Here is a 26606-nt window from a genome sequence, read left to right on the forward strand (position 1 = left end):
GATATTAGTCTTGAATTGTTATTACTGTAAGATTTGTAAGCACTTGAATTATTTTTTTAAAAATATTGTTGAGCCCTAACCGGTTTGGCTCGGTGGATAGAGCGTCGGCCTGAGGACTGAAGAGTCCCAGGTTCGATTCCGGTCAAGGGCATGTACCTGGGTTGCGGGCACATCCCCAGTAGGGGGCGTGCAGGAGGCAGCTGATCGATGTCTCTCTCTCATCGATGTTTCTAACTCTCTATCCCTCTCCCTTCCTCTCTGTAAAAAATCAATAAAATATATTTAAAAATATATATATATATTGTTGAGCCCTAACCGGTTTGGCTCAGTGGATAGAGCGTCGGCTTGCGGACTGAAGGGTCCCAGGTTCGATTCCGGTCAAGGGCATGTACCTTGGTTGCAGGCACATTCCCAGTAGGGGGTGTGCAGGAGGCAGCTGATGGATGTTTCTCTCTCATCGATGTTTCTAACTCTCTATCCCTCTCCCTTCCTCTCTGTAAAAAATCAATAAAATATATTAAAAAAAATATATTGTTGAAAGTACCACAGATGTGCCCCGCCCCCCCCCTTTGACCTCTTTCAGACTGAATTGTATGAGCTTGAAATTGAGTTGAAAGAAATCTGAAATATATATAACTTTGGTCTAAGAGGGCTTTCAGGATGAGAGAAGTCTATTTTTAGTCTCTATGCTGCTCTTTTATTTTGGCAGTTAACATTTCCTCCATTTTCTCTTTTAAAATGCTTTCTTTCACCTAAAAGAATCCTTTCATAAATTATCCTATATAATAAAAGGCTAATATGCAAATCGACCAAACAGCAGAACAACCGGTCGCAATGACACGCACTGACCACCAGGGGGCAGATGCTCAATGCAGGAGCTGTCCCCTGGTGGTCAGTGTGCTCCCATAGGGGGAGCGCCGCTCAGCCAGAAGCCGGGCTCATGGCTGGCTAGCGCAGCAGCAGTGGTGGGAGCCTCTCCCACCTCCGCGGCAGCACTCCAGAGGGAGCGGGCCTAAGCCATCAGTCAGACATCCCCTGAGGGCTCCTGGACTGCGAGAGGGTGCAGTCCGGGGTGAGGGATTCCCCCTCCAAGTGCACGAATTTCGTGCACTGAGTCTCTAGTACCTTATATTCCTTATTTTAATCTAAGTGGAAAATGTTCCTTTAAAATTTTTTTTTTAAAAAATTTTATTGATCTGAGAGAGGAAAGGAGAGGGAGAGATAAAAAACATCAATGATGAGAAAGAATCACTGATTGGCTGCCTCCTGCACAGAGGGATCTAGCCCGCAACCCGGGCATGTGCCCTGAGTGTGAATCGAACCGTGACCTCCTGGTTTATAGGTTGACATTCAACCACTGAGCACACCAGCCGGGCTGAACAATGTTTCTTTAAAGCTCAGCATATTTTTTCCAAACACCCAACTATATAAAATAAAATAAATTCAATATAGTCAATAGTATGCCAGTATCTTCCTAGCGCCATGGTCAGCAAACTGCGGCTCGCGAGCCACATGCGGCTCTTTGGCCCCTTGAGTGTGGCTCTTCCACAAAATACCATAGCCTGGGTGAGTCTATTTTGAAGAAGTGGTGTTAGAAGAAGTTTAAGTTTAAAAAATTTGGCTCTCAAAAGAAATTTCAATCGTTGTACTGTTGATATTTGGCTCTGTTGACTAATGAGTTTGTTGCCGACCACTGTCCTAGAGTGTTAGACATATATTGAAAGGTAAAGGCCTATCAGAGTTTCCTTCCACAAACAAAATATCACTTCAAATTCTTCTAAAATAGAATGAGTTAATGAAATCAAGATGTTCTATTTTCAGGATTTCCATCCAGCAGTTTTTAGGATATACAAGAGTATATGAGTCTAAATGGTTGTGATTTGTCATTTCAATTAGGACTCAAATTTAAGAATCTTTCCTCAGCAACTATAAACTTTATAGCACTCAAATTTTAACCGAATAATTAGTGAAGAGTTTGGTATTCAGCACAATAAAAATAGCATTTGCTTATATAACAAACAGATCAACCTGTGACTTCAAAGCTGCTTGTGCTTATAGACCCAGGCATTTAAAAATTCTAAACAGGATTGAATTAGACAAACTGATAAGACAAATGTGTTTCCATAGAAAAAATATTTTAATGATACAAATATTGTTCATTCTATACATATTTAAATAAATTATCTTTTATAAACAGCTGAGTTAGAAAGGCCTTTATTGAGATTTCAAAAAGAGAACACAATCAAAAGGCTAGCGGACATAAATTTGAGTTGATGCAGCTACGTGTGAAGACCTTGAATGCTTGCTGTAACACAAACAGGATCCTAGAATTTTATCTGAGACCCAAACTTGACCAGCATTTATCTAATCAACCTGGATTTTGAGGAGCTATAATTATGCCTCCTTTCTGGGATTTTGGGTTTACTTTTTATGGAAGAGTTATGACTCTAATATGAATATGGATTTTAAAGTTTAGAAATTCCTGTCCACTTTTATAATATTGATTACTTCCAAGAAAGGGAAATGAGTGGCTAGTTAACAGTTATGAAAGAGGCTTTCTATCCTTTGAAACCTTTAAAATATTGAACCCTGTGAAACGTTTTACCTATTCAAAAAATGTTTAATTATTTTTTACACCACACCACCTACTTTTCAGAAACAAAGATATTTTGGATTTTGAGAAATATGTGGCCTTTTATGTTTACAGAAACTATTAAACTATTGTCGATTATAGTGCAGAGCATTGAATATACACATTTAGAGCACCAACTAGAAACTTTAAGAATATAATGCCCTTTTGAAGCAACATGTTTATAAAAGCTCATAAAACTTAAAATATTAAAAAAAAGCCAAAACCGGTTTGGCTCAGTGGATAGAGCGTCAGCCTGCGAACTGAAGGGTCCCAGGTTCGATTCCGGTCAAGGGCATGTAACTTGGTTGCGGGCACATCCCCAGTGGGAGGTGTGCAGGAGGCAGCTGATCAATGTTTCTCTCTCATCTGTGTTTCTAACTCTCTATCCCTCTCCCTTCCTCTCTGTAAAAAATCAATAAAATATATTTTAAAAAATTAAAAAAAACTGAAAAATAAGCAAATGTAAGAAATTAGATAATTCTAATAGTTGTAGAATAATTCATGTAGGACCATTTTTATAATGACCATTTGTTAAAAATAACAAAATAAGGGGTGTGCAGGAGGCAGCCGATCGGGGATTCCCTCTTATCATTGATGTTTCTATCTCTCTTTCCCTCTCCCTTCAAGTTCTACACCAGGTGGTCTCACTGGTGAATTCTACTAAACATTTAAAGAATAATAAACACCAATTCTTCTCAAACTCTCCCAAAAAAATTTAAGAGGAGGGAACACTTCCTAAATCATTCTGTGAGGCCCAGCATTATTCCCATACCAAAGTCAGATAAAGGCATTACAAGAAAAAAATTCACAAAAGAAAAAACCCCACAGCAGTATCACTTATACATATAGACGTAAAAATCCTCAAAAAATTTAGCAAATAGAATGCAAGAATATATAAAAAGAATTATTCACCGTGACCAAATGGTATTTATCTCAGTAATACAAGGGTGTTTCATCATAAGGAAAGTCTATCAATGTAATATAGCACATTAATAGAACAAAGAAAAAAATCCACAATCATTTCACTTGACAAAGAAAACGCATTGACAAAATGCAGCACCTTTCATGACACAAACCCTCAAGACGCAGGAATAGAGGGATAACTCAATATGATCAAGGGCATTTATGAAAACCCACAGCTAACATCACACTCGACGGTGAAAGACTAAAGCTTTCCCTCTAGGACCAAGAACAAAATAAGGAGCCCCCTTCACCTCTATTCAAGAATAGAGGCAAAAGTCATTCTTCTAATGGGAAAGAAAGAGGTTAAAAACTATCTCTATTCACAGATGACATATTCTATATGTAGAAAATCCCAAAGAATCCACAAGAAAGCTACTAGAGCCAATAAATAACCAAAATTGCAGGGTCCAGCACAAAAATCAGTTGTGTTTCTATACATCAGCTATTGTAAATTCCATTTACAATAGCATCTAAAAGAACAAAGAACTCAATACTTAGATATAAATTTAACCAAGGAGGTGAATGACTGAAAACTACACTGAGTGGCCAGATTATTATGATCTCTGAATGCATAATAATCTGGCCACTCAGTGTATATCCTATATAATAAAAGGCTAATATGCAAATTGTCCCCTTGACCAGGAGTTCGACCACCAGGCAGGCTGGCCAACCGCCCATGTCCCCTTCCCCTGGCCAGGCTGGCCAGAACCCACCCATGCACAAATTTTATGCACCGGGCCTCTAGTATATATACTAGAGGCCCGGTGCATAAAATTTGTGCATGGGTGGGGGTGTCTCTCAGCCCAGCCAGCACCCTCTTCAATCTGGGACCCCTCGAGGGATGTCCGACTGCCCGTTTAGGCCCGATCCCGGTAGGATCGGGCCTAAACGGGCAATCAGACATCCTTCTCACAATCCAGGACTGCTGGCTCCCAACTGCTTGCCTGCGGGCCTTCCTGATTGCCACTAACCGCTATTGCCTGCCAGCCTGATCACCCCCTAACCACTCCCCTGCCAGCCTGATTGATGCCTAACTGCTCCCTTGCCAGCCTGTTTGCCCCTAACTGCCCTCCCTTGCAGGCCTGGTCCCTCCCAACTTCCCTCCCCTGCTGGCCATCTTGTGGCGGCCATCTTGTGTCCACATGGGGGCAGCCATCTTGTGTGTTGGAGTGATGGTGTGATGGTCAATTTGCATATTACTCTTTTATTAGATAGGATATACTGAGTGGCCAGATTATTATGTGTTCAGAGATCATAATAATCTGGCCACTCAGTGTATATAAAAGCCTAAGTGAATGAATGAACAAATGACTGAGGTTGACCAGTTGCTATGACAAGCACTGACCACCAGGGGACAGATGCTCTATGCACAGGATCGGGCTCCCTCCTGTCTGGATTGGGCCTGTGGGGATCAGGCCAAAACCAGCTATCCGACATCCCCCGAGGGTCCCGGATTGCAAGAGGGTGCAGGCCAGGCCGAGGGACCCTAGTAAAGAACATAAAAAACTTGAAGAAGGGAGTGTTATATAAAAAATTAGGAACCCCAACATACTGTGTGCTCACTAGTAAAACTTGAATACTAATGCATTAACAAGTCTGTGGATACTAAAATGTAAATAAAAGCTTGCCAAATGAGTACTATATATGTCATGCAATTCCAATAGTTAAAGTATTTAAAATACTAGTATATCCAGCCCTAGCTGGTTTGGCTCAGTGGATAGAGTGTCAGCCTGTGGACTGAAGAGTCCCGGGTTTGATTCCAGTCAAGGACACATGCTCAGGTTGTGGGCTCAATCCCCAGCAGGAGGCAGCCGACCAATGATTCTCTCTCATCACTGATATTTCTTTTCTTTTTTTTTAAATATATTTTATTGCTTTTTTACAGAGAGGAAGGGAGAAGTATACAGTTAGAAACATCGATGAGAGAGAAACATTGATCAGCTGCCTCCTGCACACCTCCTACTGGGGATGTGCCCGCAACCAAGGCACATGCCCTTGACCGGAATCGAACCCGGGACCCTTCAGTCCGCAGGCCGACGCTCTATCCACTGAGCCAAACTGGTTAGGGCTCATCACTGATGTTTCTATCTCTCTCTCCCCTCCTCTCTGAAATCAATAAAAATATATTTTTTAAAAATCTATCCAGTTTTAAAACCTATGAATAAACTTTCTAGTAAAATATGTCACTGAAATCTTCCTAAATGATATCTACAGGGCACAACCAAAAAAGAGCAATGAATTATTATTTATATTACTCCCGAATCTTATACATTCGATATTTGGAAACACAGAAATAAGCAGTGGTCTTTTTTTATTGTTTTCACATCTGATAACATAATAATAATACATTCAATTATGCTTCCAACATTACTCCCTTACTGAGCTATTTCTGGGTTTCACACCCAGAACACTATACATCTGATGAAGAAATATTTATAGAATTGAAAATCAGTAAAGTGTCATAACTGTCATCAACAATGGAATAAAAATAATGAAAGCTTTAAGTGATATAGGAATCACAAGTATAAAATAAATCTATAATCACTTCAACTGTGTGTTCAGAAGGTAATTATAGCACAGAATATAAAAAAACTAGAGGCCCAGGGCACAAATTCGTGCACCAGTGGTGTCCCTTGGCCTGGATGGCAATCGGGGCCTTTTCACCCAGTCCCGATCAGGGCCGGCTGGCTGGGGGGAGGGACCGTGGGAGCACACTGACCACCAGGGGGCAGCTTCTGCATTGAGCGTCTGCCCCCTGGTGTTCAGTACACATCATAGCAACCAGTTGACCAGTCATACCGTCGGCTTAGGCTTTTATATATATAGATTACTAATGATAAGCAGAATACAGTGGGTGATTTTTATAATACTTAATCAGCTAAGCACAATCTACATGGCATACAGACATACAGGTATTCAAACAGGTAGATTAGCAGCCATTACACAGATGAAAACTTAGAAACTCTCCTTTTATAGAAAACTCCAATATTGTTACTGTCATATTTCTAGATGCAAGGTTAATGGACAAAATTTTCTTACGTAATAAAAGCAGCTAATACATGTAAGAATATTAAATATTAAAAACATTTGAGATTCACCCATGCCCCCACACTAGCAGTCTGCCAGAAAAAGGAGAATGCCTTTTTTTCTGGTTGTCAATATTATTTACTTCAGTTTCTACTGTTCCTTTACATACAATGTCTGCCACTCAATACAAAATTATGAAACATGCAAAGAAGCAAAAAAATATAACCCGTTGTTGTGAAAAGAAGCCTTCAACAGAGCTCACCCACAAATAGCACGTTAGGATTATCAGACAGGGGTTTTAAAATAACCATTAAAAATGTTAAAGAATCAAGTTGTAATTTCACATGTACAAATAGGAAATTTCAGCACGAAGTACACACACACACACACACACACACACACCCCCCAAAATATATCAGTGGTCCCCAACCTTTTTTTGGCCATGCCCCACCTAAGCATCTCTAAAATCCTGATGCCCCGCCCTGTGACATATAATTCTTATTTAAAAAGTGAACTCCTATTCACATGGAGGAAGCCTAAAAGGCCATTAACTTGGTCTAAACAAGCTTCCAAAGAACATGGCATCCATGAAAGAGAAAAATAAAGGAATGAAAGGACAGCTGAAATACTAGTACTGAGGACGAAAGCACTAAGATATTGCTTAAAAAATAATAATATGAAGTGATATGAAAAAAAAGCCAAGTTTCAAAACATAATAGAGAACTAAATGCATAAATAGGTCAGGACATATTTATATACTGTATATGAGGCCCCTAGAACCATAAGAAATGCAAAAAATTCACTGTTAATAACTCATTCTCGAATTGGCCCCCTTAAAAATCAAATTACGCCCCACCGTGGGGTATGTGCCCCACGTTGGGAACCACCAAAATATATGTATATATTGAAGTGCTAGAATGTTTTTGTTTTTTTTTTAATGTGGTTTCAGAAGTAAGTCTATCAGTGGGGTTTATCAACAGACTGGCATAATAAAGAATCAGTGAAGTTTAAGTAAGGTCAATATAAATTATCCAAAGTAACATACAAAAAGAGATAGGGGGCAGTATGGAAAAAGGGCCATGCAAAACCTGACAATGTCAGTTTAATATACGTTATGTAACTGGAGTCCCAGAAGAGAAAGAAATAGAGAAAATGGGAGGAGAAATACATGAAGAGACAAGAGCAAAGAATGTTTGATCTGGCGATATATATATCCACTCAAGCCTCCAGAAGCAAAGCAAATCCCAAGCAGGATAAACATAAAGAAACCCACATCTAGGCACCTCATATTCAAACTGCTGACAAACAAAGTTGGGGGTGGGTGAAGGGATGGGGAGTAACTGCTTAATGGGTACAGTGTTTATTTCGGGTTGATGAACATGTTTTAGAACTATAGAGATATGAAGGAGGCACATTGTGAATGTACTTAATGCCACTGAATTGTTGATTTTAAAATGGTTACTTCTGTTATATGCATCTCACCTCATTTATTTTTTTTAAATGAGGGGAAAAAGACATAAATATATAATTCTCAAAACAAAAAAAGAGCCCTAACTGGTTTGGTTCCGTGGCTAGAGCGTCGGCCTGCGGACTGAAGGGTCCCAGGTTTGATTCCAGTCAAGGGCATGTACCTTGGTTGCGGGCACATCCCCAGTAGGGGGTGTGCAGGAGGCAGCTGATCGATGTTTCTCTCTCATCGATGTTTCTAACTCTCTATCCCTCTCCTTTCCTCTCTGTAAAAAGTCAGTATGTTTTAAAAAATAAATATCTTTATAAAAGATACAAAATGGCCCTTACACATAGGAATATGATAACTTCACTAATAATAAGAGAAATACAAAATAGAATTATGCCAATATACAATTCCCCACCCATTAGACTGGCAAAAGTTCGAATACTTAATATGTTGAGAAAACAGGCCCTTTCATACATTGCTAGTAGGAAGGCAAAACCCTTAAAGGGTACCTGGCAATAATTGTGGCAGACAGATACTAAAGTGGCCCCTACCTCCTGGTGTTCACGCCTTCTTATAATCCCCTCCCTTTGAAAGTGTACAGGACCTAGAATTGCTTCTAACCAACATATACCACTCCTGTGATTTTTTAATGTTACATTATGAAAGACTCCTTTAGAGCCTGCCTGCTCTAGATTTTCCTTGCTAACTTGATAAAGTGGCCATTTGTGAAAAACCCACAAGATACAGAACTGTGAGGCCTCTAGGAGCAGAGACAAGTTTTTATTATTTTCAAAGAGGACATATATTTGAGATCTCATCATGAAGAAACATCAATGTCAAACAGGAAAATTCTATAAAATAATTTCCTTGTATTCTTCAAAAATGTCAATGTCATAAAGTCAAGCAAAAGGCCAAGGAACTGTTCTAGATTAAAGACTAGGACATTAGACAAGAGAAGGCAATGTGGCACTGAAGCAAAATAGCTATCTAAGCTATTGGTTTTAAAGTAAGAGGAAGGGAACCAAGGGAATAAAGGAAAGCAGCACAGCCCAACTAAAATCTTGACTTTAGTCCAGAAAAACTGATTTGAGATTTCTGATCTCTAGAGCTCTAAGAGAATAAAATGTATGTTGTTCTAGACCTGTGGTCAGCAAACTGCGGCTCACAAGCCACATGCGGCTCTTTGGCCCCTTGAGTGTGGCTCTTCCACAAAATACCACGGCCTGGGCGAATCTATTTTGAAGAAATGGCGTTAGAAGAAGTTTAAGTTTAAAAAATCTGGCTCTGTTGACTAATGAATTTGCCGACCACTGTTCTAGACAAACAAACAAGCAAGCAAGCAAGCAAAAGATTAAGACGTTACAATCAAATTTACTACACTATCCTGGACTGGATTCTAGACTGGACAGAAAAATGAGTGTTACAAAGGACATTATCAGGATGATTTATGAAACTTGAATATAGGCTATAAATTAGAAAACAGTATTCATAGTTAATTTCCTTAATGTGATAATTGCACTGTGTTTATGTTAAGAGAATATAAGAGAATATCACTGTTCTTAAGAACATACAAATAAAGTAGGGAAGGTAGGAGGCAGGAAAGTAGAAAAAAGAAACGAAGCAAATGTAAAACGTTAAGAATTTATGATTATAGGTAAAGAGTATACAGGAGCTCTCTGTAAAAATTTATATATCACATCTGTAATTCTAAAGTTATCCTATAAAATAAAAGGGTAATATGCAAATCGACTGAACGGCCGAACAACCGGTTGCTATTACACTCACAGATCACCAGGGGGCAGACGCTCAACGCAGGAGCTGCCCCTTGGTGGTCAGTGCGCTCTCACAGGGGGAGCGCCACTCAGCCACAAGCTGGGCTACGGCTGGTGAGCACAGCAGCGGTGGCAGGAGCCTCTCCTGCCTCCGCGGCAGCACTAAGGATGTCCAACTGCAGCTTAGGCCTGCTTCTCGTGGGGAGCGGGTCTAAGCCATCAGTGGGACATCCCTGAGGGCTCCTGGACTGCTAAAGGGCGCAGGCTGAGCTGAAGGATCCCCCTGTCCCCGAGTGCATGAATGTCGTGCACCGGGCCTCTTGTTTCAAAATGAAAACTTTCTTTAAAAGAGAGAAAGACACACACACACACACACACACACACACACACACACACACACACACACGCTGAAATTTCTGGAAAGATATACCAAACTTAAAGATGCCAATCACTGAAGAAGGGAAGGAGATGAGGAAAAGGAACCTATCTATGAAAAACTGAATTCCATCCAGTGGTTCTCCTTAAACATAGAACCTCTACATCAGGAGTTTCTGACTTGACATCCAGAGACCCAAGGGGTCTATGGAGAGAATTCACTGAATCTATGATGGGAATAGGAAAAAAATTACGCTTTAATTTCATTAACTTTTAACTGATACTTTTTTTCAATTATAAATACAAGCAACAAATAGTAGTTTTAAGAGTACCTATACTGTTATCAACAATAGAAATCACATATGTTTCACTTCATATTAGTTATTGAAATTCTCAAAATAACATATGTACCGTTCAGTATTTTCAAAATACAGTAATTCTTGCTGCTAGATTTTAATGCAATACATGATAAAGAGCAGCTTTTTAAGTTTTTGATAACCATATTTCAAAATAACTGGTTTCTTGGGAATCCTATGTATTTTATCTTATACATTTATAAATGTTATTCTCATAGGCTTCAGACTGCTCAAGGTTTTCAACATAAAAAAGTAAAGAATCTGCTGTATGCTACCGATCCCTCATTTGCTTACAAGGATGTCATAATGAGGAAAATTAAAACAGTTTGCAGCTTTTTGCTCTTCCATAAAGCAAACAATAAGACAGCATTGATAATGGACATTCAATCTAACCCTCTCATTATTTAAATTCTAATTTCCAATATGTGCTAAAGCAAAATTTTTTCATGTTAACTGCAACCTCACATAAAGCATCCAAGAACAAATATACCACCACACACCCACACATGAAAAAAATACAGGCACAAGTAACTCTAAAAATGAATCAAGACTGTGAAATGCCTCATAGAAAAACTCAGTGCTTACATATCTTAAAGAAATTGGTTAAAAACAAGATACTATTTACCATCTCTCTTTTGGAAAATTTTTTAAAATTTCTTTAATGATTGGCTGGTAGCAGGCATCCCTTTCTGCTTTTCCACTTTCACACCAGTCTCTCACAAACTGTTTCAATGTGGATTTTAACTTATCCATGTCAAATGTAGATGCTGGCATAATCTTCCCATTCCCCTGTTTAAAAAAGAGAAATCAATTAATTTCTGATAAAAGTAATCAATCTTGAATATGGTTAAATAGACATGCTACTAAGAGGCTATATAGATGGTTTAGTGGATAAATCACTGGCCTCTCACCTCAGCAGGGTTCGAGTGCAGCTTGAGATCCTAAATGAAAAGTTTGGTGGTCTCACTTCTACCCTCAATAGATTATGGTCCTTTAATCATGAAACCACCATATAATTAAGCAGTCTTTACTCAGGAGAGGACCAGCATTGCTATGGAGATCAAACATTCTCTCTCTAAGAGAGAAAAGAAAGTCCTTCCAGGTCATTGATGGGGCAGCATGGAGAGGCTCACAGTGGAGTGGCCCAACTGTATCTATCCTGTGGATACAAAAAGAGGACTTCAGTTTCTATTACTGCCAGTCCCTTGAGATTTATAAGTGAAAATCATTTCTTAAAAGATGACTTGCCCTGGCCGGTATGGCTCAGTTGGTTAGAGCGTCATCCTGTGCACCAAAGGGTCACGGGTTTGATTCCTGGTCAGGGCACATGCCCATATTGTGGGTTTAATCCCTGGTTGGGGCACATGCAGGAAGCAGCCGATTGATGTTTCACTCTCTCCCCACCTTCCCCTCTCTTTAGAATCAATGAAAATCATATCCTTGGGTGAGGATTGAAAATAAAACAAACAAAAGATGACTATCAATAGATACAAGATATTGGGAACAATGAGTTTAGCAAGGGAAAGTAATTTTACAAAACTACTAAAGTTGTTTATAAAAATTTAAGCCAACTCTATATGCCAGAACACTGTGAAAGTATATCAAAATGCCAAGAATTGTCTTGGTATTTAAAGAAAAAAGTCAGTGAATAAATCCAGGTTCTGGCATATTGTTCTATTAAGCCTAATCAAATGACTGAATATAATAGTGGAAACATTCTCTAAGTAGAGCAAATGATCTATGCAAAATTATAAAAATGAAATCCAGAAAGATAAAGACCTCAAGATATTGAGATTAAACTCTAAAATAAAAACAAATAGAACAAATTTCACATACATTTTCTCCATATTCTTTATTTTCAAACATATGTATGCAATCATTCACAATGGTCAGTAGTATTTCTTGATTATGATCAATGCATTTCCGGATCTTGTCCAAGTGGAGAAGAAACTGAGGAAGGAGTTTCTGTTGATTAGCTGGAAGTGATCGAAATTGTCTTTCTGTTCGGTTCACTCGCTCATGCATACTGGTGCTAAAACATAAAAGGTGTTTTTTAAATTGGCAAAAGAATTCTCAGCAGAGGCCAATCTTATTTTAAGGTTGTCTTTCTGTACAATTATTCCCTTATAATCTACATAATAAAAGCCCAAGCGACATTTATGGCAGAATGACCGGTCGCTATGATGTGCACTGACCACCAGGGGGCAGACGCTCAACGCAGGAGCTGCCCCCTGGTGGTCAGTGTGCTCCCACTGGGGGAGCGCTGCTCAGCCAGAAGCCAGGCTCATGGCTGGTGAGCGCAGCAGCAGAGGCGGGAGCCTCTCCTGCCTCCGCGGCAGCACTAAGGAAGGAGCAGTGAACAGGCGGGCGATAAGGAGCAAGGGGTCCCAGACTGTGAGAGGACACAGGCCGAGCTGAGGGCCCCCCCACCCCCCACGTATTTCGTGCACCGGGCCTCTAGTGTTGAATAACTTCCTGTCTCAATCCTTTGGTTCCCTAAAGCAGTGTTCACCAACTGGTGGTCTGTGGACCATTGGTGGTGCGTGAGGTCTGAAAGGTTGGCAACCGCTGGTTTAAGGAAACCTTTGGAGCAGCAGTCGTCAACCGGTGGTCTGTGGACCACTGGTGGTCCATGAGGTCCGAAAGGTTGGCGACGGCTGCCCTAAAGGATATCCACTTAGAAAGTCTTATATGTTTTCACCTGAGTACAAATTCTCTAAGCAGCCAAACAAAAGATAAACTGTTTATAACCAGTAAAAGTTATAAACATCAATGAGAAGAGGGGGACAAAATATTACAGAAAATTAGTATAGTAAGTTTATTGTTATGATTTCAATTTTCAAACCTAAAATTTTCAGCAAAAGTAGCTGAATGCTTTAGATATTTCCATCAAGTTAACAGAATGCTGCTCTGAAATAGCTTTAGGATAAAAAACATGTTTTGAAATTAACCAAGAGCCAACCAAGTTGAATTTTTCAAAATACCATAAAAGATACTAGAGGCCTGGTGCATGAATTCATGCACTGTGTGTGTGTGGGGGGGGGGGGGTGGGGGGGGTTGAGGGCCGGGTCCCTCAACCCAGCCTGTGCCCTCTCGCTCCTTACCGCCTGCCTACAGTGGAAATGGGAGAGGCTCCCCACCACTGCTGCTGTGCTCGCCAGCTGTCAGCCTGGCTTCTCGCTGAGCGGCACTCCCCCTGTGGGAACGCACTGACCACCAGGGGGAAGCTCCTGCGTTGAGCATCTGCCCCTTGGTGATCAATGCACATCACAGCAACAGGTAGTTCTGCCATTCAGTTGATTTGCATATTAGGGTTTTATTATATAGGATTGCGTATCACAAAAGTAGTAAATTAAAAATCAAAATTCTATAACATTTTACATGACAATATTCACACTTTGCATTCTTAAAGTTTCCAAATAACTATGTCCTGGCTGGTGTGGCTCAGTGGCTAAAATGCAAGTCTCAAAGAGTCAAGAGTTCCATTCCTAGTCAGGTCACATACCAGGGTTTCAGGCTCTGGTTGGGACATGTGCATGAGGCAACCCATCTCTCTCTCTCTCTCTCTCTCTCCCCCACCCCCACCTTCCCATTCTTCTCTTTCTAGAATCAATGAAAAATATATTCTGGTGAGGTTTAAAAGTTTCCAAATAATTCTAAAGGTCACGTTGGGGACTACTTATTTATAAAATTTGAAAAGAACATCATGCCCTAGCTGGTTTGGATCAGAGCATTGGCCTACGGACTGAAGGGTCCCAGATTCGATTCCGGTCAAGGGCACACGCCCAGGTTGCGGACTTAATCTCCAGTAGGGGCGCGCAGGAGGCAGCCGATCAGTGATTCTCTTTCATCATTGATGTTTCTATATCTCTCTCCCTCTCCCTTCCTCTCTGAGATCATATTTAGAAATAAAATGAAAAGTACATCATTTTTAAAAGTTAAATGCTACACTCACAGTGAAATGCAATTTTACTTCAGATGGGCAAAATTTAAAAGCCTGTCTATCTGAAATGTTGGTAAAAAGTGGAACAATTAGATATTTATATACTGATCGATGGTGGGTACATAAATTAGTATAACTACTTTGGAAAATAACTTAGCATTACCTAGTAAAGCTTAATATGCATATTCCACATGACCTAGCAATTATACTCCTAGACACATACTGAAGAAATTCCTGTGGATGGTCACCATGAAACATGAAAAAGCTTCATCACAGCACTGTTAGATATAAAAAACTAAAAATCTGGAAACAACCTAAAGGTCCATCACCAGTAGACTGAACCAATAAAGTACAGTATAGTCACACAAGGAAATGCAGTTAAATTAATAAATTATGGCTACACACAATATGGATAAAACTCAGGAATGTAAATATTTGCTTAAAAATCAAGTTATAGAAAAATACATAATGTATAATTTTATATAAACAATATATTCTAGGAACTGAACATGTGTAGAAAAACTACAAGGAAAGCAAGGAAACAAAAATTCAGCAAAGTGATGTGCTTTGAGGGGAAAGGGATAGGATAATATTCTTTTTCAAAACTGGGTGGTAGATTCATGGTGATCACTCCACCATTTTTACATTTTACATATAAAAACAAATTAATAAATGCGTATGTTGATTTACTCAATATTAAAAAATACATTTTCATTTGGTTGCCAGGATTTCTCTATTCATCCAAATAACTCATTTTTACCTTTTGTCAAATTACTCTGTAATTTCTGAACAGTAATATTTAAAGAAGTTCTGAAGAAGTTTCTGATAAAACTTAAGCTCGGGTGTGGTGGTATTCAGAGGTTAAAGGCGATGTGAAAAGATCAAGTTGACACCGATTGACTGCACTGATGTCTGCTTTTTTGCTCCTCCATCTCTCTCCAAACAATATAATAGTGAGCTCTGGAATCAAACAGATCTGGACTGAAATCCAGCTAATGTCCCCTATTTACTATGTGAACCGTGGCAAGTTACTTTCTCTGTCCTCCACTGTCTCATATATAAAAACATGAACAACAGTGATGACAATAAGTACAGAAGCTATCATCCATTGAGATTTAGTAAATTCTGGCCACTAAACCAAGTCATTAAGTGCTTAAATATAGTAGGCATATCTAAATTTATAAAACTATTATGTTGACAATGAAAATATAAAAAATGCAGAAAAGTAAAAGTATTATTTTAATTAAAAGTATAAATCCCTCTTTTAGAGGCAACTACTTCTAACTTGTTGGCATATTTCTGTTTTGTTGTTTAAGACAAAGTCATTTAGCACCTTTCTCATGAAAATGTGGTAGTACACAAACAGCAGGTCATTTGGAAGTGGTTAGGAATGGAGAATCTCAGGCCCTACACCAGACCTACTGAAATGTAATCTGCCTTTTGACAAGATCTCCAAATTATCCATATACACATTCAAGTTCTAAAAGCATTTGTAAGTCTTTATCCTTATTAGAGGAATTTTCCCAGGTCAGAAAAAGGTTCTCAAATGACTATATGGCAAATGACTGCAATGACAGTTCATCATTTCACCTTATGCAACCAAAATTTACTTAGCTATTTCCCAAACACTGGGCCTCTAGATACTTTCGCTTGACCATATGATAAATTTTTGTGTTCAAATCTGTCTATATTGTAGAAAAAAAATTAACCACAAATTCCCCAAAGAATGACCAGGTCAGAAAGGATAGTACTTTTAAGTCTCTTGATTCAAACTGATTTTCAGAAAGATTGTACCAATTTATATTTCCAGCAGTAGAGTATGACACTAACTGAACTATTTAAGACCATGCCTGGTATGTTGCAGAGTTACAACAGTTTACAATTTACTGTCAAGAGATTAAGTAGTCTTGCCAAAACCGGTTTGGCTCAGTGGATAGAGCGTCGGCCTGCGGACTGAAAGGTCCCGGGTTCGATTCCGGTCAAGGGCATGTACCTTGGTTGCGGGCACATCCTCAGTGGGAGGTGTGCAGGAGGCAGCTGATCGATGTTTCTCTCTCATCGATGTTTCTAGCTCTCTATCCCTCTCCCTTCCTCTCTGTGAAATATCAATAAAATATATTTAAAAAAAATATTTAAAAAGAGATTAAGTAGTCTTTTAGTACTTAATTCCTAGTATTCCTGGACACTGGATGCCCCACAATCATTCTCTCACTATACCTCAATAGTCAACATATCCAAAATGAATTTATCACGTCCCACCAAAAATACTTGTACTTTTCCCTACATGGTTGATATCGATGAGTGGCATACCATACTCAAGTCAGAAACTAACAAGTCATCCTAAAATGCCTCTTCTCATAGCCCACACAATCAATTAAGCACAAGATCCTTTTGATTCTCCTTCCTAAAACTATCTGCAAATTACACCCCTCTCCAATGCTTTAGCTCAGGCCCTCATTATGTCTCCCACCGATTACTGAGAGGCCTGCTACCTAGGAATGCTGTTCCCAACCTAACCTCCCCATCAGATGAATTCTTCTAAAATACAAGTCTCATCTTTGTCACTATTTAACCTCCATATTTCACCACATGTAAAACACAATCCATAAATGTTCATTGAGGCAACCTAGGTGCCACTTTTTCTTCTCCATGGAGACTACTTATTTCCATGATAGCAGGGGAGTTGAAGTAAGTTATGGATTGGTCAGAAGAACCGAACATATTTGCTGTCAATTCCTGTTACAGAAGTGATGAAAGTACACAGAGTGGGATGAACTGTAGCATATCCCTTAACCCTTGGTTACATAATGGTATGCCACGCTATCCATAACATATATCCACAATGACTCTCTTGAAGTGAGGTTTTACCAAAGTTGAGAAGAATCCAATCCTTACTGTACTATTATAACCGGGGATAGCTTCACTATTCTGGAAATGCTTATATTATGAGGAATAGAGTGAAAAAATAAAATGGAATCACTATATAGTCAAGCTACGAAATTACTAAAATCAATTAGGTCAGTGGCTCTCAACCTTTCTAATGCCGCGACCCTTTAATACAGTTCCTCATGTTGTGGTGACCCCCAACCATAAAATTATTTTCGTTGCTACTTCATAACTGTAATTTTGCTACTGTTATGAATCGTAATGTAAATATCTGTGTTTTCTGATGGTCTTAGGCGACCCTGCTAGCGGTTCTCAACCTGTGGGTCACGCTATCACAATTTGGTTGTGTAACCCTCAGCAAGTTACTCATCTCTTCATAGGCCTATCCTCTCACCTATAAAAATGAGCTCTACATCTCAGTTCTAAAAAATAAATCTCACCTAATCGCTATTTCCAAGAGTAGGCCAATTCTGACAAGATCTTTGATCTTTCAATTGTATTATTTTCCATGTAACTAGGTATCTTCATTCATAACAAGAGTAGTATTTTAAGGCTAACAACATTTTTTTGCTATGCATTACAATGCTATAATCATTTTTAGAGAATGTCATCTAAGTAAAATCTGTAGCAAGCACAACATTGGAAGCCACTGGAAAAAGAAAACATTAATAAAAAGACATTTCTTGCCCTATGACTTTCATCTAAATCTCATTATATTAACAAAAGGCGGTTAGCAGTAAAACCAAACTCTGGCTACTTGAGACCGAGGAAATGCATTTTTAATTTTATTAAGTTTTAATTAGTTTAAGTTTTAATTTAGCCAAATGTAATTATCGGCCAAGGTATTAAACAGTGCAACTCTAGAAAATCATAAAATGTTGGAATGTAACAATCCAGTGTTTTCTGCTACAAGATGCTTTCTTTTTTTTTCTTTAAATATATTTTATTGATTTTTTACAGAGAGGAAGGGAGAGGGATAGAGAGTTAGAAACATCGATGAGAGAGAAACATCGATCAGCTGCCTCCTGCACACCTCCCACTGGGGATGTGCCCGCAACCAAGGTACATGCCCTTGACCGGAATCGAACCCGGGACCCTTCAGTCCCCAGACCGACGCTCTATCCACTGAGCCAAACCGGTTTCGGCACAAGATGCTTTCTGTAACCCTAATCCTTTCAGTGATATTTTAAGTAGTATATTTTTAATCATACACTATTTTCAGTCTAAAGATATAAAGTGTTTCATCAGAGAGTACATACAAATAAAAAGGATTGTTTTTTAAAAATGAAGTTTTCCTCAGTCCCACATTAAACTGGTAAAGGAGAGGGATGAGAGTATAGAAAACTGTATCACAACTACTAGGACATGCACACAATTGCTCTTTTTTATATTGCCACACTTGGGTCCTAGATTCAGGTCAAAGTCCCTCGGCCCCCATAACAAAAAGGTCCATCTGATACCTAATTATAACATCAATTCTAAATTAGTCCTAACATTTTAGAACTGGGTACACACAAACATTTTAATTATGTCCATTATATTCCCAAGACATTTCCCAATATTCTTTATAGATTTTTTAATAGTAAAATGCACAGGACTTTTCTGCATCTACCACTCTTCGCTATCTAATGTCAGCTGCTTCTCCTGCCTGTATGGTTCTTCCAGGCACAATAATTACATCAAATTCAATCCTCTGGTTGTCTGCCTTCCTTCCTCTGTTGATACTAAATAAAATCCCCATACTACTAACTTCCTTTTGGGCTCTATAAGTAATGCAATCCATGGTTCCTATCCTTATGTTTAGTTAGTAAATTATGTCATCAAGATCTTTGAACTTCAGCCCTGGCCCGTTTGGCTCAGTGGATGGAGCATCCGCCTGTGGACTGAAGGGTCCCAGGTTCAATTCTGGCCAAGGGCACATGCCTGGGTTGTGGGCTTGATCTCCAGTAGGGGGCATGCAGGAGGCAGCCGATCAATGATTCTCATCTTGATGTTTCTATCCCTTTCCCTTCCTCTCTGAAATCAATAAAAATATATTTTTAAAAAAGTCTTTGAACTTCAAAAATTCATGTCATAAATGTAATCAGATTGTAAACAACTTTAAGCTTTTATTAGGCGAGTTTCTAAATTCAGAATAGTAATAGACTAGTTTACCAACTGTTTACAAATTGACAGACGACTTGGGAATGACATGTATTTTTTTGCTACTATTTGTTAAAAATAGAGCTTCAAAAACCTATGGCAAGCACTGATGACATAAAAATAAATGAGGCTCAGTCCCTGCCCTTGGGGAGGTCAGAGTCAAGCAATATAAAAAAAGTTTGCATAAAGCACAGCAGAAGCCCATCTAGGGAAACAATTTTTCTCACGGGGAAGGTCATGTTTGATTACAACTGCAGACTCAGAATATGTCCCTCAGTGGACTCATCTCTTACACGAATAAAATACTTTTTTTTGCCTACAAATCCAGTTGATTTAAGTCCCTTTCAGATCTCTGAATTAAAATTCTGTGGCTAAGCTTAGTTTAACATCTATCTAGAAAAGTAGAAGTTAGCCAAGTATAAAGCCCTACCACCACGCCAGGCTCACGGTGAGAATTTGATACATATTTGCAAAATAAAAGATCACAAAGGTGGCTCCCACTGTGCCTTCTCTCAAGCCCCTCCTTAATTAGCAAATGTTAAAACATCCGGACCACTTCCGACCTAATTTCACCCACCAGTTAAAGACACTGAGCCGCATCATTCATCGCTCACCACAAATGTGCTCGTACTTCCTCAGCGCCAGGGGGTGGGGTGGGAATCTTAGGCTGTTCTCACAAGAACTGGCAACAGTTTGGGAAAATGCGTCCTGCCGCATCCCATGTGGAGGTGAACTTGGGCTCTCCGTGTGTTCAGTTTGGAGACCATCGACAACACAAACCATCATGCCCAGCACTGGACAATTTACCACCATCCTCTTCTGTCTGAAATAGTCACAGCATTTTTCTGATCACCCCCACCGGCCTTAAAGCCAAACCTTTCACGTGGGATGGAAGGCAGGAGAGCTAATCTGATCCTGAGGTCAGAAGACAAGAGCAGCAGACGGTGAGCAGGGCCGAGAGGGGGTAGGATGACTCGGGGACCCGAGGTCAGCTCAGGCGGCCTGGGCCGGGAATCCCGGAGGCGTGGCGGCCGAGGGAGGGGGGAGGGCGAGCGCGGGGGCGCAGCGGGCGCCCTGACGGGCTGGGCTGGGGTCCGCCACGGGCTCCTTACCCGTAGTAGCGGAAGGCATTGATGATCTTCCAGAAGTGCTCGCGCTCGAGCCTCTCTTCCTCCTCCTCGGTGTTGCGCGTGGCTGCCGCCGCCGCCGCTGCCGCCGAATCCACCGCGACCGAGCCCAAACGCCCGGCGGAGAACTGCACTTCCACCTCCCCGCTCCCGTCGCGGCCCCCGCGGCCCCCGCCACCTCCCCCGCAGTCCTCCCGCAGCCGGGAGGCGGGCGGCGAAAGGCGCCGCCGTCGCTGCATAGCTGCCGCGGCCCTCAGCCTGGCTCTCTTGCGTCTTGCCGCGAAGGAAAGCGTGGTGGCGGCTGTTCGGCTTCCTCTAGTCACGCCCCCTGCTCGCGGTGCGCTCCGCCTCCGCCGGCCTCCGGTCTCCAGCCTCCAGCCGCGCGGGGATCCGCTGTGTCTTCACAGCTCCCAGACCCAGCGCGCAAGACCAGGCGAGGGTACGACGGAAGGCCGCGGCCGCCTGCGCTCATTGGCTGCCGACCTTGGGCGACAGCGCGTGACGTCACGACGACACGCACAGGGGGCGGGGTAGAGGGCCGGGTGGGAGGAGCGATGAAGGAATTCCCTGGTGGTGCGGACCTGACACCTGCCAGCGGCCTCGTGGGTGGAGTTCAAGAGCCTGCAACTGCTGGATTGTGGAACAGGCAAGAAGCTTAAGTACTAGCGGAGGGAAAAGCAGGACAAAAAGTTAAGCTTTGATGATTTTATTTGGAATTTTTATTTCACAAAGTCTAGAAGGAAGGTCTTGAATTCACCCTAATTCAAGTTTTAATTCATTTCCTAAATGAATTTCTCCTTTTAATTACATAAGGGGATCATCTTGTCAGTGTCTAGGGACCTGTGACAATCCTAATCCGGCCCTGACTTGCGATGGCAGCAGAGGAAAATGCAGGAACCTAACTCTAAGTGATACCTGCCTTTGGAAGACCACCAAAGTGCACAGGGGCCCCGATGCCTCACCATTGGCGAGGCACTAGCATCTAATCGTGGCCCATAACAATGCACGGGCATCTAGGTAGGAAATACAGAAGTATATTCACTATATTTTCTTATTTTCTGTATTCTTGATGCTCTGCCACCCAAGACTTCTACTGGGAAGAGACTGCCCCGCCAGGGCTAGCTAATTCCTAGAGAGAGCAAACAAATCCCCAGAACCTTTCATATGCAAACAGACCAAGCCGGAAGCCAAAGCCACCTTCATCAGACACTTACACAGACCCTTCCCTTCCCTGCCCTGCCCTGCCCTGCCCTTCTTTTCATCCCCTCCCCTCCCCTCCCCTTCCCTTTCCTGCCCTGCCCTGCCCTGCCCTGCCCTGCCCTGCCCTTCTTTTCATCTCCTCCCCTCCCCTCCCCTCTCTTCCCCTTCCCCTCCCCTTCCCTTCCCAGAATGGCCCCTCCAAATGCCCCAAAAGTGTGTTTAATGTTATTATCAGGCCCCTCCAAATGCCCTAGAAGGGTGATTTTATAGCATAGTCACTAATATCATTTCCCCTTTTCTGCTATCTTTGTTTTTAAATCAGTAAGATGGGAACTAAATTGCCAAAAGAGCTGAGCTCTGATCAACAACAGGTTGCCCAGACTTCATTTATTAAGATTCTAACCATTGACTTCCTAAAGAAAAGTAACTTATCCAAGAATTTATCAGTCAATCTGCATCTTACATGTGAAAAATTCTAAAGTGCTCTGAACACAAGAGAAATGTAATTCAGGATCCAAGCCTTCAAGAAGCTTGTGGTACAACAGGGAAGCAAAACTAGAAAACATTAAACAATTGATATTTAGTGTTAAAATAGTATGGATTAAGTAAACTGTAATGAGAATTAAGAAAAGGGAGAATGGTTTAAAAGTGGCATAGAGCTAAATTTCTAGGGATGACTTTAATTGAAGAGGCAAAGATGTGGGAGTACTCTGCAAACCAATTCAAATTGGTTTAAGACAAAAGTGGGAGAGGGGGAAGGATTTATTGTTTCTTATCACTGAAAAGATCATGCATAGGTAAATCTAGAAGCTCAAATTATATCATCGGGAATCTGTCAGTTGCTATTTCTAGTAGTGCTAAAAGAGCACTATTCTTTTCTAAAAGTCGTCAAAGCCCCTGAGGACTCTCATTGGACCAAGAGCTTGAGTTGTGTGCTCTTCATTGAATGGATTGTTGTGACCAAGGGGCTGTGGTTCTCTGATTAGCCAGGTTTAGGTCACATGTCCATCCAAACCGTGGAGTGAAGATAAGGGTTTAATGGTTTCCAAAGGAAATTTTGAGTGATGTTACCAAAAGGTAAAGTCTATTCTGAACAGGAAAGCACAACAATTTTTGGTGTAGTTTGGGAGTAATAACATAAGCCAGGTGGAAAGGAAGGCAAAGACCGATCTGATTATACCCCATATGAAGAAGTAAGGGGGTGGTGGGAACATTTTACTAATTCAGATGGTATAAAATTATTAGAACCTTTAAAAATTAGAAAAGTTTGGGTGAATCACTAAGCCAAGGAGATTCATTTTAATTCTGAAGCAGCAGTGTGATATGATAAAAGTAGTATTATAGAATGCTTAATCAAACAAAAGCCAGGGGATAAAATGTTATCAGGAAGACCAGGTGAGGAGGTTCTTTGAATAATTCTGAAATGGTGGGATAAAGGTTTATGCTAGACAGTAATAGTGAAAGGAAGAGATTAAGGTAAATCCAGATGGTATTTTCTAAGGAAGAAAAAACAGAGTTGAGTATAGGGGATAACTAAAGAGAAGAATCAAAAGAGATGACAGCCCTAGCCAGTTCGGCTTAGTGGATAGATTATCGGCCTGCTGACTGAAGGGTCCCGGTTTCAATTCTGGTCAAGGGCACATACCCGGGTTGCTGGGCTCTCCCCAGTAGGGGGGCTTGCAGGAGGCAACCAATTAATGATTCTCTTTCATCACTGATGTTTCTATCTCTCCTTCTGGCTTCCTTTCTGAATCAACAACAACAAAAGAGATGACAAAGGTTGTACCAAAATTACAAAGAAATATATAAGGAGAGTGGGTTTCTTCTTCTGCAATACCCCTACCCTACAAGCCTGTTCTTTTATCCTATGATTTCTATCACTAGGCTATATAAAGACTATTACAGATTCTAAGTACTGAAGGATTATGGTACCTCACTTCCCTCATCATATGTGATTCAAAGTAAGACTATTAAATTGTGAAATAAGAAAAAAGAATTGTGAAATAAGCATGAGAAGTCCAGCAGTCATGATTTGTCACATGATGCTTTGTTTATAATCACAAATATTAAGATTTTTACAATTTTTCTCATTAGAAATGTACTTACTGATACCATAATTCACATTTAATTTATGTAATCCAGCACTACTTGTTAGAAATAAAGTCCTTATTTTTTTAACCCTTATTTTTTAACATGTGTTTTTGGACTATAGATGTTCTCTTAGTGGATAGAGCGTCAGCCTGCGGACTGAAGGGTCCCAGGTTCGATTCTGGTCAAGGGCACATGCCTGGCTTGTGAGCTTGATCCCCAGTAGGGGGTGTGCAGGAGGCAGCCAATCAATGATTCTCATCATTGATGTTTCAACCTCTCTCTCCCTCTCCCTTCCTCTCTGAAATCAATAAAAATAAATAAATAAAAGTATAACCGATGAAGCTATCTCTTGATTGAGAGGACTGACATTAGCATGCAGATGTATCTTACCTTTCCAGCTTCCTTTCTCTAGTCACTAGATCACAGGATGGATTCTTCTTCATTTTAGGAAACTGCAAGATTCAATGATTTAGAGGATAGAATATAGAAAATGTAGGAATTTTCAAAGGAGTAAAGTCTAGAATGGAAAAAGAAAGACATGTACTAGCTCACATTTCCAAAACTATCGACTACTGGATTAATGAAGCATGCAGTTAGAGTTATACTTGAATGTCTTGTCACTAACCTTCCACTTCCACGAATTTTAGACTTTCTCTCTGTCTTTAAATAAGAACTAATATTTAATGAGCACATATCCTGTGCCAGATTACTATGCTAAATGTAAAGCTTTGCCTTGTGAGTAAAAAATTTAATCCCCACAGCAACTTTATAAAGTAAGTTTATTATTATATCTATTTTATAGACAAGGTAACTAAGCCTCAAGATAGATTTTGCTCTGTATGATGGACACCAAAGCTCTGGTTTTCATTATGTCATTATACTCTTTATCAAATAAATAGAGAAACTCAAATTTCTTTTAGCTGGGTGACAATGTTTCAACCCAAAAACCAGAATTTTTATTGCTAAAGAAGAAGGGGCAGATGAAAATTGGGAGGCATTCTCTGTCACATTCAGAAAATCAGCACTGTTTTCTAGTGTTGGAACAGAACACATTTTTTAGCTGAGCACGAGATGAAGTAACTGGCATGCATTTTTTAAAGAGTCAAACCACATTTAACATTGTGGAGTGCTCATACTATTGTGTATTTAGGGAGCTGATAGGAGATCTTGTAAATATGCATCTTCTCCACGTTACCTGCCAGGCATATACTCATTTTCTCTCTTTCCCCCATTCTTCCCCTTTCTCTCCCTCCTTCTCTCAGCCCTATCCTCCCATTCTATCTCCCTCTCCATTAAGCCTATATAGTTGGTTGGAATTTGGTGCAATGGCATTTTTTCCCCTGATCTTTTCCATTCACCTTTAAAAATTTTTTTTAAATACTTTTGTATTGATTTCAGAGAGGAAGAGAGAGATAAAAATATCAATGATGAGAGAGAATCATTGATCGACTACCTCCTGCATGCCCCCTTTCCCCCTCTGGGGACTGAGCCCACAATCTGGGCATGTGCCCTGACTGGGCATCGAACCATGGCCTCCTGGTATATAGGTTGATGCTCAACCACTGAGCCACACCGGCCAGGCTCCATTCACCTTTTGACATAATTTTAGACTTCAGAAATCTTGCAAGAGTATTACAGAGAGTTTTCATATTCTCTTCATTCAGCTTCTTCTAATGTTAACATCTTGCATAATCATAGTACAATGGTCAAAATTAAGAAGTTGGTAGAGTAGCATTAACTAAGCTACAGAATTTATATGCATTTCACAGGTTTTCCTACTAATGTTCTATCGTTCTAGAAGGCAATCTAAGATCTGGCATTCTATTTAGTCATCACCTCCCTTCGTTTTCTGTGTCTGCCTGGGATATCTCTTCAGTCTTTCTTTTTCTTTCATGATCTTGACACTTTGGAAAAGTACTGATCATTTTTTTTTCATATGATGATACTCAGCTGGGCTTGTCTGGTGTTTTCTCATGATTAGAATACCACAGAAATGATGTGTCCTTATGTTAGAGGATATGCAATGTCAATGAAATGTTTTTAATCAAGGGAATGGCATGAAACAATTTGCACTTTGGAAAGATAACTCTGACAGCTAGTACTGGAGTAAAGGAAGGCTGTCAAAGCCACCAGTTAAGAGGTTGTTGTAATAGCTAGGCAGAGGATGAAGGTAGTCTGAACAAAGGTTGTGGCTGCAGGAATGGAGAAGAAAGTCTGACTATGAGACTTCTGAAGTAGAATTAACAAGATTTGTTGGCTGTTTCCATGAGTGAGATGAGAAGAGAGAGGAACTGAGGATAATTATTAGGGTATTAGAATATCAGGTAGATGGTTGGACTCCATTACCAATTGGTGGCTAAGATCTTTGTAATGCAGATTCCTTAAGAAGATTTTTTTTTATTTTTTTATTTTTTTAATAAATCTTTATTGTTCAGATTATTATAGGTGTTCCTCTTTTTTTTACCCCCATAGCTCCCCTCCACCTGATTCCCCAACCCACCCCATGCCCTTACTCCCCGCCACTGTCTTCATCCATAGGTGTAAGATTTTTGTCCAATCTCTTCCCGCACCCCTCACACCCCCTTCCCCCTGAGAATTGTCAGTCCACTCCCTTTCTATGTCCCTGATTCTATTAT

The 26606-nt window shown here is 40.3% G+C and overlaps 1 protein-coding gene across 1 annotated transcript in view; it reads right to left on the bottom strand.

Moving 5' to 3' along the window:
- Nucleotides 1–21111, bottom strand: part of CARNMT1 (carnosine N-methyltransferase 1) — a 42531-nt gene extending 21420 nt beyond the window's left edge. The window contains exons 1-3 of the mRNA XM_080668409.1: nt 20665–21111; nt 12418–12613; nt 11207–11370 (exon numbers count right to left, since the gene is read on the bottom strand). Of these exons, the coding sequence (XP_080524535.1) occupies nt 11207–11370; nt 12418–12613; nt 20665–20918 (614 nt within the window). The 5' untranslated portion in view covers nt 20919–21111. The remainder of the gene's footprint in view (nt 1–11206; nt 11371–12417; nt 12614–20664) is intronic.
- Between the last annotated feature and the right edge of the window lie 5495 nt (nt 21112–26606).

This window comes from Plecotus auritus, assembly GCF_963455305.1.
Source record: "Plecotus auritus genome assembly, chromosome: 5".
In the NCBI taxonomy this organism is placed as follows: Eukaryota; Metazoa; Chordata; class Mammalia; order Chiroptera; family Vespertilionidae; genus Plecotus; species Plecotus auritus.